Consider the following 18,500-nt stretch of genomic DNA (forward strand, 5'->3'; position numbering starts at 1 on the left):
TGTGTCCATCAACCAGCAGGGGGAGATAGAGAGCACTCAACTTTTCACAGTGCCTCATGGCCAGCCAGCTCCACTGCCTCTTCAGTATTTGAAGCTTCCAAAGCAGTATGGCAAACCGCAACGGGAATAACGAACTTTCCTCACAGCGAACGATGGCCCCTTAACAAGGGCATGAACTCAAAAGCAGGGAATGAACACATCCTCCTGGAGGGAATAAACTCGTCCTCCTTATTGTATAACTGGAGGGGATACACGCAACCTCCTGGAGGGAATAAACTCATCCTCCAAAACATAAACTGGAGGGAATTGACTCATCCTCCTATAAGTGAACATGAATCCTGAAGACTGTTTTCCAACTTTCTCCCAAGGAAGGAACTTCAAGAAACAAGAACAGAACCTGAAACAGATTCACATCATACAGACAATCATACAGGGAGGTCTCATGGCTTCATCTGCTATGACTAAAGGAAAGAAAATTACCAAGGTAAGAACCTCATTTTCCCTTCCTTGTCATCAAGCAGATGAAGCCATTACGTATGGGATATAACAAAGCAATCCCTATATAGGGTGGGAACATGTCACACCACGCGCTAGCACTTGTGCTCCAAAACGCGCATCCCTCCTAGCAGCCACATCCAGCCTGTAATGTCGGGCAAAAGAGAGCTTAGAAGCCCATGTTGCTGCACTGCATATATCTTGCCGAGCGAGGATATCTCAGTCTGCTGAAGAAGCACGGGACTGGCATTTGAACTTGTCGCCATAAGATCCATCATGGGCTTGCCCCATTTGGCACATATCTGCAGGAATACTTCGTCGGCTAGTTCCCATTCTGCTGGATCGATCTGATGCCTGCTTAGATAATCGGCTTGCACGTTGCTCTGACCTGCAATGTGAGCTGCCGACAGAAACTGAAGATGCAGCTCAGCCCAGTGGCAAATCTGTTCGGCCTGCGCAGCCAGTGCTCTGCACTGAGTGCCGCCTTGTCGATTTATGTAGGCCACTGCTGTCGTGTTGTCCGACATCACTCTGACAGCCAATCCTTCCAGGGTCACTTGAAAGGCCAGAAGCGCCTGAAACACCGCTTTCAACTCCAGGCGGTTGATGGACCACTCCGACTACTCGGGTGTCCATAGTTCCTGGGCATGCTTCCCCTTGCAATGTGCGCCCCAGCCCTTCAGGCTGGCATCTGTCACTACTAGACACCAATCGGGGAGCGCCAGTGGCATTCCTCGCCGCAGCATGCTGTCTGAGAGCCACCACTCCATGCTGAGTCGGGCCGCAGGGAGCCAAGAAAGTCTGCATTGATAATCCTGAGAAACTGGAGACCATCTTTGAAGTAGGAAATACTGTAGAGGTCTCAGGTGCGCTCTTGCCCAGGGCACCACTTCCAATGTGGCTGTCATCGATCCCAGCATCTGGACAATGTCCCAAGCTCGCGGGCGGGGCATCCTCAGGAGCAGACGGACCTGATTCTGAAGCTTGCACCACCTTAGCTCGGGTAGGTATACATAGCCCAAGTCTGTGTCGAACCTGGCCCCCAAATATTCTAGAGATTGTGAGGGGGTCAGGTGACTTTTGGCCATATTGACGACCCAGCCTAGAGATTGAAGTACTGAGACCACTCTGGCTGTAGCTTGATAGCTCTCTGTTACAGAGTCTGCTCTGATGAGCCAGTCATCTAGGTACGGGTGAACCCTGATACCTTCTCACCTGAGCAAAGCAGCTACTACCACCATTACCTTCAAAAAGGTTCGGGGAGCTGTGGCGAGGCCAAAAGGCAAGGCCCGGAACTGGAAATGTTTTCCCAACACCGCAAACCTCAGAAACTTCTGGTGTGGGGGCCAAATTGGTATGTGCAAGTAAGCTTCTTTCAGGTCTAGAGATGTGAGAAACTCTCCTGGCTGTACAGCAGCAATGACGGAGCGCAGGGTTTCCATGTGGAAATGCCGCACTATCAGGGACTTGTTTAATTCTTTTAAGTCCAGAATAGGGCGAAAAGACCCACCTTTTCACAGCACCACAAAGTAGATGGAGTATCGGCCGTAGCCGTGTTCGACGGGAGGTACCGGGGACACGGCCCCTAACTGAATCAGACCTTGCAAAGTCTCCTCTACCGCCGCCCATTTGGCAGCAGAAACGCATCGGGACTCCACAAACACGTCTCTTACTGGGGTGTTGAATTCTATTCTGTAGCCATCTCTGATCAGGTCCAGAACCCACTGATCTGAGGAAATATTGGCCCACTCCTCGGCAAAGAGGGAAAGACGTCCTCTGATGACAGGAAGCGAGGAGGGGGCTGGCGCACCATCACTGAGAGGGTCGCCCCTGAACTCCAGTCCTAGAGCCGGTGGCTGCGGAACGCTTGTCCAAGCGAAAGGAGCTCCTCTGCTGAAAAACGGGCACGAGAAGTGAACCCAGAACGCCCCAGGCGGTACCTTCTAGCGTCACGGAAGCGAGGTCTATAAGAGGAGTGGACCGCCTGGCCCTTGGAGGAAGGCCTCGGCCTATCTTCGGGCAAGTGCTGGGGTTTAGGATCTCCCAGGCCTTTAACAATTTTTTTTCCCACTCCTCACCAAATAGGAGAAGGCCTTGAAAGGGCAACTTCACCAACCTTTGCTTAGAAGCCATGTCCGCTGCCCAATGTCGTAGCCAAAGAAGACGGGGAGCCACCACTGCTACTGCCATTTGTTTAGCCGAAGCTCTGACAATATCATAAAGGGCATCAGCCAAAAAGGACAAGGCCGACTCCAGCCGCGGAGCCACATCCGAGAAGGGCTCCGCTCCATCTCCGAGCTGTTCCACTGCCTGTTGCAACCACGCCTGGCAGGCTCTAGCAGCATAACAACTGCATGCAGATGCCCGAACAGTAAGACCTGCAATTTCAACAGACCGTTTAAGTGCTGCTTCCAGCCTACGGTCTTGTATATCCTTCAGGGCAACTCCTCCTTCCACAGGGAGGGTAGTTCTCTTTGTCACCGCAGTGACTAGGGCATCTACTTTAGGCATTGCAAAGCGAGCCAAACGCTCTTCACGCAGAGGGTATAATTGCCCCAGGCCCTGGAAACTTTCAAAGGTCCCTTGGGGTCAGCCCACTGAGCGGAAATAAGCTCCTGGATGGAGTCATGCAAAGGAAAGGCTCGAGCAGGCTTTTTGGTACTAGCCATCCTAGGATTCACAGAGGAGGCCGTGCCACTGTCAGGCTCTTCAATAGAAAGGACCTGTAGGGCATCTGAAATAAGCGCTGGCAGCTCATCACGGTGGAAAATCCTCACCGCGGAGGGATCATCTAGATCCTGTGGCAATTCTGCACCTGACTCTGGCTCCTCAGACCACGAAGGCCTGCCAGAACTCTCCGAATCCTCACAGCCCGACCACGAGGGGGGGGGGGGGGGGGTTCGAGGTGCACCACAATCTGAAGGGGAATTAGCCCTTCTACGCTTTTCTTTATGCCAATTATCATGGAAAATAGCCTCAGCGGGCAGTCCCAGGCCACAATCCACCGGGGGACGGGGGGACAATAGAAGGGGCCTCAGATGACCCTTGAGGGAGAGCTCTTTTCAGCATGTATGCTTTATGCAATAACACAAATCAGGGGAGAAAAACTCGCCCTGGGCACCCAGATCCCGTCCGGGGCTAGCCGCTCCCTGAATAGCCTCAATTCGAGGTCCCCCCCCCCCCCCCCGGGCTCAGGGCTCTCCGTCTCTACGGAGGCCACGCCATGCGGAGAATTCAAAATGGCGTCCGCTGCCAGCTCTGAGCGGGAAGAATCATCGCTCGCCATGCTCGGGCCGGCTTTTACGCCTGTACAGCACGATTTACAGAGCCCCGCTGCTGATTTGCGCTTGCCACACCGGGAACAGCGCTTTACATTCTCTGCAGCCATCGGCGAAAACGGTGGGAAAATTCAAAATGGCGGTTTCGCGCCAAAAACGCCCCGATCGCGGGCCCACCCCGGAGGAGTTAGAAAACACTCTTACCTCACCGGACCAAGTATCACAGCTTCGGTCCCATAGAAGAATCAAAGGAAAACCTCTGTTCCATTTTTTTTTTTTTTAAGGTTGTGAGGAAAGCAGAGGTAATAAGAACTCCGGAGGCTCAGATGAGTGGGAAAGGCAGGGAAAGGCGAACCAATGTGCCTGCATCCACTGAGTGGGAAAGGACAGGGAAAAGCAAGCTAATATGTCCACATCCACGGGGGCATGGGTAAGGCAGGGAAAGGGCTAACCTATGTGCCTTCAAAGTGAAGCTGCTATAGCCTCTAACACCCCGGCTAACAACTGGCAAGCCAGGAGCCACCCCCAGGCAGATTTTTGATGGAGCTCGAAGAAGCTGCAGACACCCTGCTTGGGGAAATAGAGAATACTGAAGAGGCAGTGGAGCTGGCTGGCCATGAGGCACTGTGAAAAGTTGAGTGCTCTCTATCTCCCCCTGCTGGTTGATGGACACAACCCATACGTAATGGCTTCATCTGCTTGATGACAAGGAATCAAAGATATCACTAGACACAATGAAGAACCTACCTAGACCATTCTAACAAGGAAAATGGATCCCTTTGGTTTCACCTTAACATGGAAAACAATCCTTAACCAATAAGCATTTTACTGACTCGAAACTATGAGAAATCAAGTCAACTGGGTACTGCAGAAGAAACAGAACTGAGGTGGGCCCACATGGCAGGGCAGACACAAGCAGCCCTGCACACATAGGGTTCAATACTGCAGAAATCTTTGAGAGCTTTGATTACTTTTTCTGGCCTGGGCTCTAACAGATCCTCACCCAGGCATAAGGACTACATACCAGCTTTTCCTCAGAAAAACAGCAACATATGCATGGAATTTATACCGACCCCGTTTTCCATGCATACCAAAATGTAATATTTCACAAAGGAAATGCTGATTTCAGCTTTAACCTTCAGGTCAATATATTTTGATAGCCACTAAAAAATTACAATTCATTACCTCAAAATTTGCAAGAGCCAGTGCCAATCTGTTCTTGCATCAAGTAGAAAATAATTGATTTTAAATAGTGTAGTGCCTCACTGTTCAACTCTAGGAAAGAGAATTTAAAGAGCTCTATTTGTGATGAAAAGAAAAATCCTTCACAATTGTTTTTACAGTCATTTTCATAAAAGCAAAGTTACTCCAAATAGGATTATAACAAAAGTATACTTTGAGCATAAGGCCAACAACTGAGGGATAGTAATGTTTCTTAAAAAAAAAAAAAAAGATGCTGGTATTGAAAGATCTAGGTCTAGCTCAGCATGGCTTGTTCTTATGAAATAACCTTAGGGTAAGAATCTTAGAGCTGTCCAGCAAAGGCTGTGCCAATAAAGAAAATGTTCTTACCTTGTGCTTTGGGCATCGCACAGAGAAATTCTCTTCTTTTAGTAAACAATCTGCCAAGGAGGAAAGATAGAATGATTAATTGGAAGAAAAACTTTAGCAAAGTAACAACTTTATGGCACAAATTTCAATGGCAAAGATGGCTTAATAAATGCACAAAATTCATTAGTTTGGTGAAAATCTGTTAGTAGTTTATCACATTGAGGCTCTTATTTCAGAAGCATCCCCAGATGTAAATAGCAGTTTCTAGAAGTATAAAAACATCTCCACGTGTGAAAGTCATTTTAGAAAGGGGGCTATTTACATATGGTGATTCTCAGCATGCTTACATGGCCAGGAGGAGTGGTAGGAGGGAGGGATTCCTCATCTTACGAGAGTCCACTGATAAGAAAAATTGTAGACATCAGCATTTATACCTGTCCTCAGGCATCCAGAGGTTGCCCCCTTCTCTACAAGTTACAACCACCGGCAACAGATGCCCCTCCCCACAATTTCATCTATCCAATCGTCCCCACCCCACCTCCATACATCCAATATTTCAGGTGTTTCATCCTGCAGAACACTGAACACCCCCCCTCAGAGCTTCCCCATATCCAGCAGACTCCCAAACCTCCAGCCTTAAATCAGGAGTCCCTGGTATCTAGCAGAAGTAGGAGCAATGCCTCCAGGGTTGGGGTTTGGGGAGGGGGGTGATGATGGTGGCACAGCCTTGGGGGGGGGTGGGGGGGGGTGGGGCGGGGGTTGTTGTTGCCAGGAGTTGGGTGGACACAATGTGATTGCAGAGGAAGAATGTTAGGAGGTATTTGAGTCCACCAGCCCATGCTTGGTGGAGAGGGATCAGGGCAATGTTGAACCTAGGAGCAAGAATTTCAAAAGCCTGCTCCCATGCATATTTGTTTTCCACACAAGCAGCTTTTTGAAATCACTGCTCCCAATGGATGTGAAAGAAAATACAGTCCTACATCTATTTTACAAGAGGTTCTTCTAAGGACAAGGGCCAAGCCTCTTGTAAAATATACGTAGAAATTCAATCTGGATGTCAATCACCCTATACACGTCCTAAATTAAGGCTTTTAAAATTTCTAAGTATAATTAATCTAAGTTCAAATGCAACCATCTATCTATTGACTTATTTTCCCTACATAGAAGATATTCCTGCAAGAAGAATACATTGCCAGATTTTCCAGCTGCACCCTTTTTCTGCCATAAATGGCATTACAAATTAGTACTCTGTAGAAAAAAAAATGTTAGATTAATTTTCCATGTAAAAACCCATATTCTACAAATATATATATATATATATATATATATAACAGATTTATTTCTATATACTTCCTCCTTTTCCTCTGCCCTCCTGTAGCTCTTATAAAAACTTTCAACTTTTAGCAAAGGTTTTATATACAGTTGTCCCTTTAAATATTTATCCTCCACAGCACCTATGCTTTCACGTGTATCTGTCCACAACTTATTTCATGGCACAACTCTTTTTTGACTCAGCAGTTTCCTTCTGATCCTCTGGGTTTCCAGCTGAATCTGAAACAAGGCCAGTATGTGGAGCCATGAGTTCTCATTTACAACTATAGGGGGATTCGTTTCCTATTTTATATCTTCTCTCAGTTACAGAAATGGCAGTCCCAGGCCAGGGCCATACATCAAAGCACCTTAACAACTTTGCAATCATGGGGCCTAAATCTGGTTATCAGGTGTCACTACTGTGCAATCACCAATTCCCCCTTCCTCATATGTCCCAAGGCTTTGAATGCTGCCTATACAGCAGGACTTGAAAAACACAGTTGCCTAGAGACCCTAGCAACTAAAGGCTGGTGAAGGTAAAATTATGTATAATCATACCTGATAATTTTCTTTCCATTAATCATAGCTGATCAATCCATAGACTGGTGGGTTGTGTCCATCTACCAGCAGGTGGAGATAGAGAGCAAACTTTTGCCTCCCTATATGTGGTCATGTGCTGCCGGAAACTCCTCAGTATGTCGATATCAAAGCTCCATCCGCAGGACTCAGCACTTAGAGAATTACACCCACGAAGGGACACTCTGCCCAGCTCACCACCGCCGAAACGGGGGAGGGGAATTAACCCAGCTCATCCCCACACAAGTGGGGGAGGGGAATCCGTCCAGCTCATCCCCGCGGAGCGGGGGAGGGACACCACACCCGCCGATGCGGGGGGATCTGGCTTATCCTGCAACCGCAACCGCGGGAGGAGCTGACTGACCCTAACACCGCCGAAGCGGGAGGGGTACAAAGCTGCCCTACAGCCGCACGAAGCGGGAGGGAGTGCCGGCAGAATTTATGTCTCAATCCAGCCCCGTAAAACGGAGGGGAGAGGAATGCAGCAGCTCACTGTAACACAAACTCGTCTCAACTCTTGAAGAATCCAAGTGAAAGAACTTGAACACGAAGTCTTTCTGAAATAACTGAAGACTAAACTTGAACCTGAAATGCAACCAGAATAAAAACAGTACAGATATCTGGGAGGGGCTATGGATTGATCAGCTATGATTAATGGAAAGAAAATTATCAGGTATGATTATACATAATTTTACCTTCCATATCATCAAGCTGATCAATCCATAGACTGGTGGGATGTACCGAAGCAGTACTCACCCAGGGCGGGACATTGAAATCCCTGACCTCAACACTGAAGCTCCAAACCGGGCCTCCGCCCGTGCAGCCACAGTCAAACGGTAATGCTTGGAGAATGTATGAGCCGAAGCCCAAGTTGCCGCCTTGCATATCTCTTCCAAGGAGACGGATCCGGCCTCTGCCATCGAGGCCGCCTGAGCTCTCGTGGAGTGAGCCTTCAGCTGGATAGGCGGCACCTTCCCCGCGGCCACATAAGCCGCTGCAATGGCTTCCTTGACCCATCTTGCCACTGTAGGCTTAGCAGCCTGCAGACCCTTACGAGGACCTGCAAACAGGACAAACAGATGATCCGATTTCCGGAAATCATTGGTCACTTCCAAGTATCTGAAGATGACTCGTCTCACATCCAGATATTTAAGAGCAGAGTACTCCTCTGGGTAGTCCTCCCTACGAAAGGAAGGGAGACAGAGCTGCTGATTCACATGGAAGCGAGAAACAATGTTGGGCAGGAAGGAAGGCACTGTGCGAATAGTCACTCCTGCCTCAGTGAACTGCAGAAAAGGCTCTCGACATGAGAGCGCCTGGAGCTCGGAAACTCTTCTGGCTGAAGTGATAGCCACCAAAAAGACTGCTTTCAACGTCAGGTCTTTCAGAGATGCCCTCGACAAGGGTTCAAAAGGCGGCTTCTGCAATGCTCTTAGCACCAGGCACCACTGAGTGCAGAGGAGGGCGCAGGTGATTAACTCCCTTGAGAAAGCGCACCACATCTGGCTGCAAAGCCAGGGAAGCACCCTTCAGGCGGCCCCTGAAGCAAGCCAGAGCCGCTACCTGGACTTTAAGGGAACTGAGCGACAGGCCTTTCTCCAGACCTTCTTGCAGGAACGCCAACACTGAAGAAATTGGAGCAGTGAAGGGAGAAAGTGAGCCTGCTTCACACCATGCTGCAAAGATACGCCAAACCCTGGCGTAAGCAGTAGAGCGTTTCCTCGCTCTCAGCATAGTGGCGATGACCTTGTCTGAGAAGCCCTTCTTCCTCAGACACTGCCGCTCAATAGCCAGGCCGTAAGACCAAAGGGAGAGGGATCCTCCATCACCACGGGACCCTGATGTAACCGGCCCTGCTCCACTGACAGCCGCAGAGGATCGTCGACTGAGAGCCTGATCAAGTCCGCATACCAGGGACGTCTGGGCCAATCCGGACCCACCAGGATTACCCTGCCGGGATGCTTTGCCACCCGGTCTAGCACCCTGCCCAACATGGGCCAGGGCGGGAACACATAGAGGAGCTCTTGTGTCGGCCACTGTTGGAGAAGAGCATCTACTCCCAGGGATCGAGGGTCCCGTCCTCTGCTGAAAAAGCGCGGCACTTGGCAATTGGCCGATGACGCCATCAGATCTAGGCTCGGCTGGCCCCAGCGCTTCGTGATGTCCAAGAACGCCTGAGCAGATAGTTGCCACTCTCCGGGCTCCAAGGTATGGCGACTGAGAAAGTCCTGCCTTGACATTCATGACTCCGGCAATGTGGGCCGCTGAAAGCTGCTCCAGGTTCGCTTCCGCCCACTGGCAAAGACTCATAGCCTCCTTGGCTAGAGGGGCGCTCTTGGTACCTCCCTGGCGGTTGATATAGGCCACAGCCGTGGCATTGTCCGACAGGACCCGTACAGGCTACAACACCAGTACCGGGATGAACTCCAATAACACCAACCGAATGGCTCTGAGTTCCAGGAGGTTGATAGACCACTTGCCTCTGCAGGAGACTAGAGCCCCTGCGCTGTCCTTCCCAAGCAGTGGGCTCCCCAGCCCATCAAAGAGGCGTCTGTCGTGACGACAATCCACTCCGGGGTCACCAGAGGCAATCCTGCAGACAACTTGTCTGTCTGCGTCCACCAGCTCAGCGCCTTGCGCACTGCTGGGTCCACGGGAAGGCGCACAGCATAATCCTCCGACATCGGAGTCCAGCGCAGCAGCAGAGATAGCTGTAGTGGTCTCATATGAGCCCTGGCCCAGGGCACTACTTCCATCGTGGCCGTCATAGAGCCCAACAGCTGCACGTAGTCCCAAGCCCGAATAGGAGAGGCTACTAGGAACTAGTCCACCTGAGCCTGAAGCTTGACAATCCGATTGTTTGGCAGGAACACTCTGCCCACTTGGGTGTCGAATCGAACTCCCAGATACTCCAGGGACTGAGTCGGGCGCAGCTGGCTCTTCTTCCAGTTGATGATCCATCCCAGGGAGCTCACAAGAGCAACTACCCGGTCCATAGCTTTGCCGCACTCTGCATAAGAGGGGGCTCGGATCAACCAGTCGTCCAGATAAGGATGGACTTGTACTCCTTCCTTTAGCAGGAAGGCCGCTATGACCCCCATTACTTTGGAAAAGGTCCGCGGAGCAGTAGCCAACCCGAAAGGGAGGGCTCTGAACTGGAAGTGTCGTCTCAGGACTGTAAAACGCAGAAAGCGTTGGAGAGGAGGCCAGATGGGAATATGCAGGTACGCTTCCTTGATGTCCAAGGAAGCCAAGAACTCTCCTGCCTTCACTGCCGCTATAACAGAGCGGAGAGTCTCCATGCGAAAGTGCCTCACTTTCCAGGCCCGATTGACCCCTTTGAGGTCGAGGATAGGCCGGACAGAACCTCCTTTCTTTGGAACCACAAAGTAAATGGAGTAACGTCCCTTGCCAATCTGATTTTTTGGCACCGGAACGACCGCACCCAGGCGGATCAGGTTGTCCAAGGTCTGCTGCACTGCCACAGCTTGACCGGAGACTTGCAGGGAGAGAGTACAAACCCGTCTCTTAAGGGTTGGCAGAACTCTAGCTTGTAGCCGTCTCTGATGACTTCCAGCACCCACGCGTCTGAAGTTATAGTGGTCCACTCGCCCAGAAACGAGGACAGCCGTCCTCCAATCTGCACTGGGGCGTGGACCAAGGCCCCGTCATTGGGTATGAGACCCTGGGGGAGGACCGGAGGGAGCACCTCCGGGACGGCGGTCTCTGCGAAAGGAATGCTGCTTGGGGGAGAAATTCCTCTTGAAGGAAGAGGGGGCAGAGGAACCCGACTTGCCCGGGCGGTACCGACGGGCTTCCAGCAACCGTCCTCTGGAGGTACCGGGACGAGTACTAGCCCGAGCCCTGACCTCTGGTAATTTCTTGCCCTTAGACGTGCCGAGATCGGTCACGATTTTGTCCAGCTCGACCCCAAAGAGCAGCTTGCCTTTAAAAGGCAATCTAGCCAGGCGGGATTTAGAGGCGTGGTCAGCAGACCAATGTTTCAGCCAAAGCCACCGCCGCGCAGAGACTGTCTGAGCCATGCCTTTAGCTGAGGCTCTCAAGACATCATACAGCAAGTCTGCCAAATAGGCTAAGCCCGATTCCAGGGCCGGCCAATCAGCCCTCAAGGAAAGATCCGAGGGCGAAGCCCGCTGCACCATAGTCAGGCACGCCCTGGCCACATAGGAGCCGCAAACTGAGGCCTGCAAACTTAAAGCAGCTGCCTCAAAGGACGACCTTAAGGCCGCCTCCAATCTTCTGTCTTGGGCGTCCTTTAGGGCCGTGCCACCTTCCACCGGCAACGCCGTTTTCTTAGTCACCGCAGTGATTAAAGAATCCACGGTAGGCCACAGATAGGCCTCACGTTCACTCACAGCCAAAGGATAGAGGCGGGACATAGCCCTAGCCACTTAAAGGCTCGTTTCCGGGACATCCCATTGAGCCGCAATTAAGGTGTGCATGGCATCATGCACGTGGAAGGATCTAGGCGGGCGCTTCGTCCCCAGCATAATGGCAGAGCCAACAGGGGCTGAGGGAGAGACGTCCTCCGGAGAGGAAATCTTCAAAGTGTCCATGGCCTGTAAAAACAGGTTGGGCAAATCCTCTGGGCTAAAAAGCCGCGCTGCAGAGGGGTCATCCGCTCCATCCGAGCGGGGATCTATCTCCTCCAAGGAATCCGCAAAGGACCGTTGGGAGACCTCAGACACGCTGCCCTCATCTACATCGGAGGAGACAAAGTCCTCCAAGGCCTGGAAATCAACCCGAGGGCGTTTACCTCTGGGAACCTCAACCTCTTTATCAGAAGAGGGAGCAGGGGCAGCGTTTTGCATGAGGAAAGCCTGATGCAGCAGCAAAACAAACTCGGGGGAGAAACCCCCCAGACTGTGCACTTCCGCAGCCTGGGCAACAGCCCTAGACGCACTCTCAACCGGCGCTCGCAATAGCGGGGGAGAGACATGCTGCGCATCCAAAATGGCGTCCGGCGCGAAACTCCGCGAAGGAGCCGCGCGGGAAGAACGGCTCTTAACATTAGCCGGTTTTGTGCCGTCGCCCAAATTAAGGGCGTTCATGGCATTAATGTCTCCAACCTCAAGGGCGGCCCCCGAAGAAGCCGTCCGAGCCGCGTGGCCGGCCAAGATGGCGGAGGCGAGGAGCGGGGGATGGGCGTTTATGGCGGGAAAAACCGCCACGCCGGAGGAAGGACCGGGACATTCATCGGTCACTAAACTGTCACCCATCAAGGGCGAATCAGGCTGTAAAACCCCCGCATCCCCTCTAGAAGCGCTCCAGCGATCCGGGGAGCGACCCTTTGCGCCCTCGCCCTCCGACGCCATATGCCACGAGGAGAAGAATCGGGGAACCCCCTGCCCGCTAGAAAAAGGTAAGATTACCTGCTTGCCGCTCCGAGCTGTAACGAACTGGTGTCCCAGTGAGTAGCTGCAATGAACGTTTAAAGAAACGTCGAATTAAACGCCTTTAAAGACGTTTAAAATTTTTTTTTTTTTTTTTTTTTTTTTTAAACGGAGCCAGCGGGAGGGGGGAGAAAAGGAGGGACCTGGCACCACCAGGTTTGCACTTGCTCAAAAGAGCCCTCAACCCCAGGCCTCAACAAAACCTAAGGATTAGGCTTGGAGGCCTAGCCAGAGCTGCTGCTGTGTGTGACCACCACCTGCTGAGATAGAGAACATACTGGGGAGTTTCCGGCAGCACATGACCACATATAGGGAGGCAAAAGTTTGCTCTCTATCTCCACCTGCTGGTAGATGGACACAACCCACCAGTCTATGGATTGATCAGCTTGATATGGAATAGTGCAACGTATGGCTTCAGAAGCTTTTTAAAAAGTACCATGGCAAATGACAGTAGATAAAAACCAGTATGGCCCATCCAGTTTGCCCAGAAATGTGGCTGAAGTTGTACTTGCTGCTCTGTGCAGGCACTGCCTTTTGTTTTTTAGTATTTTAACAGCTGCTCTATACAAGTTACCTTCCTCTATGCAACTTTTTTTTTTTTTTTTAGTGTGAAAGAAATTTAAGCTTTTAATTTGTGTTTTGCCAATCATTTACATGGATGCAGATGGCAGGATATATCACGAGACTACAAATCCCTATAATCCTGTAGTTACCTGTAATAAGCTTTTTCAGAGTACATGTCCAGTTCCCTATGTCTTATGGGACTTTTCCTATTGGCTTGCCTGTTCTAGTTGTTCCCCCTCCCCTTTTCTCTAACTCTCCAGACCTGAAGGAGGATATGCAGTATATTTCCTTTCTGGATCGAAACTGTCTATGCCGTATTCTGTTGTATTATCTTTTCAAGCTATTGTAACTCTATCAAGATTTCACCAGTTTAAAAGTATAAACAGCATTACTCTCAGCGTGCTGTTGAGTTCCTCCCAGCTTCTCTCTCACATAGAGACAGAGCTGGTTCAGAACAGACTCCCAGTTTACAAGTCAAAAACTCTTGTCCAGCACATCTGAACTCTTAAGTTGTGGAAAAATTGCGTCTTACCTGATAAATTTCTTTCCTTTAGTCACAGTATATGAATCCAGAAACTTGTGGGTTATGACCATCTACCAGCAGGTAGAAATGCAGGACAACATGCCTTCTGGTCGTCCTTCAGTATTTCATAACAAAGCAGAAGGTAAACAGCAAGAACTACAAACATGCCCTTCCTCCCAGAGAAGAACTACACAGAACTGATACAGAAAACACGTGAAGAAACAAACCTGAACAGTAACCTGAACAGAGATACCAACAGGAAACAAAGGTAGAAGTCTCCAAGGGCAGGCTTCTGGATTCATATGGTACGACTGAAAGAAAGAAAATCATCAGGTAAGACATTTTTCCTTCCTTGTCGTCCCAGCATATCAATCCAGAAACTTGTAGGATTGTAGCAAAGCAGTCCACAAATACAACTAGCCACGATATCAACCCGATATTGCTTAGCAAAGGTATGCATAGAGGACCAAGTAAGCTGATCTACAAGTCTCATCAAGAGAAAGTGAGACACTCAGCCAACAAGTAGAAAGAACCCTTGTAGAGTGTGCATTTACAAACAGAGGAGGAGGTTTGCCAGAATGAACATAGGCAGAAAAACGGCTTCTCTAATCCACTGAGCAAGCTTAGCCTTTGAGGCGGCATTACCTCATTTGTAACCTCTAGATAACATAGAAGAATCCGAAGACATCCAGAATACGCAAAATGCTATATTCCCGGATGGAAACCCCAGCTTCAGAAAAGCTCAGAAATGGATCCCTAAAGGGCATGGCCTGCAATTCCAAAGTTCTTTGCGCTGTTGTAACAGCCACTAGAAACAGTCATCAACATAAGATCTTTTACTGGACCATTCTTTAATGATTCAACAGGACATTTTCTCAACACTCCAAACACCATAGATTCCACTCAGGACAGGGGGAATACAGAGGAGGTTTGAGGTGATTGACACCTTTAAGAAAGCATACCACGTCAGGATGTGCAGCCAATGAGGAGTTGAACAAACACGCTCTATAACACCACCACTTGAACCTTAAGAGAATTATACACCAGGCTTTTCTTAAAACCTTCCTGTGTGGTGGCTAAGATTTGTGGCAAGGAAGGCAAAAGGTGAGACATCTCTTTTGGAACATTATGCCTCAAAACGTCTTCAACCTCATGCATTTGCTGACGACATAGAATGTTTCCGGGCCTGAAATAAGGTAGAAATAACCTCCTCTGGATAACCCTTCTTTCTTAATCTCAACCTTTCAATAGCCAAGCCATAAGACCAATGGGGGACAGATTTTCCATCTGAATGGGTCTTTGAGACAGAAGAACCTGACTCATGATTTTATCAATTTTCAGCTTTTCAAGTTGTTCATAAACAACTTTCTTTCATGAATCTACACCATTCCCAAATGTATCCTTGGACAATCATCTGCAGACCTTCTCCAGGTTTAAGTCCTTGAGCACCAAACAAAAGAATTTGCAGAGAATTTCCACTTTTCTCTCATTACTTTCTACACATTGGTCCTCAGCACCTTTGAATTTTGTAACTCCAACCTTCCTCCTCTTCCCAATATACCTGAAAAAAGTCTTGTCACTTTGCTGTACATCTTTGGCCATTTTCTTCTGCCCATGCTTATGCCATTATGATGTTTTTGTTTCTTTCAGCTATACATTTACTTTCCTTACACAAAGATCTGTTGCCCTTTTTACAGCCACTATCAGTTCAACCCATTATTTTTCCACTTCCATTACTTCCATCCATCCTGCCAGCTCCTTCTTCAGATACTTCCCTGTTTTATTTGTCAGTGTGTTTGAAATCCAGGACTCTGAGTTTAGTATGACTAGACTACATCTTGGCCTTTATATCAAACAACACTATGTAATGATCCCTACTACCCAGGTGGGCGCCCACCTGGACATTAGAGACATCCCTTTTTCCTAGCAGCTCAAGCTCCAACGAGTGGAGCAACAGTCACCCCAAAGTAGCTGTGCTTTACAAACTAGGCCAGCAGCTTTGCCTTGAGTGGGGGATAATAACAGGGCAAAATCACTGAACACTACCGCAAGCTTCTGCTTACCTGGGCTACCACTAGAAGCCTTTTCTATTTCCTTCCACCCTGATACTGAACAATTATCCTTTCCAGTCCAGAGAAAAGCAATACTTAGCACCTTCAGGAGATATCTACTCCTCTGCCAGCTCCAGCTGAAGCCTGAACTGCATAGGTGCCCCACTATCTGGTAAGAAGATGTTGATCTTTGATGGTTCAAACTGATAAAGGTGGCAGCTGCACAGCAGAAGTGCTGCCCTCAACCTGTGGGCTGAAGACCACTGTGCCAAGGAAGTGCTACAGACAAGCTGATTCTTCCAAGGCTTGCATCTCTTTAGGTGCAACTCCTGCTTCTAGGCTTCAATCTCCTCAGGGGCATCCTCAGCTGACCCAGAGAACAGAAGACCTAATCTAGGATTTGAATCCAGGGTTCTGCACTGGTCCTTGGGCCAATCCAACCCTTATTTTATGCCAAACTTTCTCTTTTCCTGCTAATTTTTATTACTTTTTACTAAAGCAAAACAACCATTACAAAATTAAAAGTAGGAATCATTCAAGAGCCATTGACATTTGCCAGTATGCTGGTTAACAACCGTATCGGTTTATTTTACATAATTTAAGAAATCAATGTGATAGAAGCTTCCTGAACTGACGCCTGGTGTCTGCTCTCCTCTTCCAACCCCTCTTACTTCATTTTATCAACTTGCTGCATTTTTATGCACACTTTTTTGGCTCTACAGTATAGACCAACTATCCTGAAATCAGCAGACTGAACACCTACCTTGTTGCCATGTCAGGTCTGAAAAGTGGTATGCTGATTTATTGACTTGATGCAGTTTATATTAAAATAAAAAAATAAATAAAAATACAATACAGAGTATTAAATTCAACACAGTAATCATTTCTTAAAAGAACAAACATGCCTAGCAGAAAAACTAAAAATGGTAAAAAATACCACAACTACACAAGGACCATAGCAAGGCTATCATATGCAAGATAGCAGTAGAGATAACAGCGTCTCCTACACAAACACCCACTCCAGTAGTGGAGCTGCAAGAACTGGAAATTAAAGAGATTAACAAGGCATCTAGGATGACAGGCTATCTAAATTACATACCGCTACCAAGGACATTGAAGGTTGCCTGGATTCTCAAGCGAGACTCATCCAACATGCTGAGGAAAGAACACCCCGGCAAGAAGACCATGTGTCTGACATCAGTGGCAGAGTGTCTGAGCTGGAAAGGAATTGTAAGGCACTCTATGCACAAGTGGAAGATCAGGAAAACAGAGGCTGCTGGAATAATACTCGGATCATCGGGGTCCAAGAACAAAGAACTGGATGGGCCTTGGCTAAAGGCTGCAAGAATTCATCGAACTGGAGTTTTCAAAGAGGATCGGGGGAAACCTCACCCAGTAAAAGCATGGATTTTCAACTATGCAGAAAAAACACTCAGCTGATAGCCAGATATAAGAACAAACGGGTCATAGTAACACAGTAAATGACGGCAAATATGGTCCATCCAGTCTAACCATGGATTTAAAATATATAAAAATCAAACAAGTATATTGTGGCATATAGCTGAATATCTTTCATTAAAAAATGAATGAAACATGGTTAATGGTTTATATCCATGAACTTTTAGTACAAGAGTGCTGGGTCATGGATATAAACACGCAAAACCTCTGATATTCCAAGATTTTTTTGCAAGGGTCACCAGTCAAAGGAGACTTCTGACCACTATTGAACACAATTGTTTGAACAAGGCATCAATTTTGCTCTACAATATCCACCAAAAATAAAAACGCACGATACCACCACCTTCATACTGGAAACCCCAGATGTGCTGAAGGCCTTTCTCGACAAACATCTAGCATAAGCCCCCCCCCCCCACCCCGGGCTTCACACAGCTCACTTTTAAACCTGAATGTTGACCTTATCTGGGGTAAGGTGAACTGGAATATGACTCTGTTTGCAGCTTTTACAATGGTTTCTACTTTACTATAGCCAAATCTTGGTTATATAAGGCATAATCAACTTGCTTGATCATGGTAACTCTGCTCTGTTTGTATTTTAAGATCTGTGCTGATTTATAAGTGCTGACAATGTGGGGTAAGGATAAATTATCCCATCTGAATAAGTTCTGCCACATGGACTTGGTGGTAACAGCCATGCAAAGCATCAGCCCTCTAGTATGAAAAAAACAGCCATGTGGCAGCAAACAGGAAAAACCTCCACAACAACCTGACACGATCCGTGTTTCAGTGTCGCAAAACGCCTGCCTCAGGGGTCACAAATGGTGTTCTAAAAACAAAAACCCATATAAATCTGTCATACATATATAATAAAACATAAAAACATACTATATTTAAATTAAACAAATATAGATGGAAATGCACAACTTAGCTTTAACCTAAAAATTTTTAAAGGCAGACATATTGTTTGAAAATAGGATATATGTAAACTTAAAAAGTTCAAAAACATTAACAATGGACAATACATGTATATGAAATATACATATATAAAACATTATAAAAAGTATAACATATATTCATTTATGAAAGAAACCAGTGGACCCACACATAAGAAACAATCAAGTATATTAAAGCATATAGCTGAACATCTGTCATTAAAAAATGAATGAAACATGGTAATAGACTTCTATGAAGGTAATGGTACATGGAATATGGACATGCTGTGGAACATGGATTGAGTACAATGTTGAAAACAATAGTAAATAGAGAAATATATAAAAGC

General features: G+C 48.0%; 1 protein-coding gene across 1 annotated transcript in view; it reads right to left on the minus strand.

Moving 5' to 3' along the window:
• TCF20 (transcription factor 20) overlaps window positions 1-18,500 on the minus strand; it is a 245,710-nt gene that overhangs the window by 24,950 nt on the left and 202,260 nt on the right. The window contains 1 exon segment of the mRNA XM_030207030.1: window positions 5,346-5,395. Within this exon segment, the coding sequence (XP_030062890.1) occupies window positions 5,346-5,395 (50 nt within the window).

This window comes from Microcaecilia unicolor, chromosome 1, assembly GCF_901765095.1.
Source record: "Microcaecilia unicolor chromosome 1, aMicUni1.1, whole genome shotgun sequence".
NCBI lineage: Eukaryota > Metazoa > Chordata > Amphibia > Gymnophiona > Siphonopidae > Microcaecilia > Microcaecilia unicolor.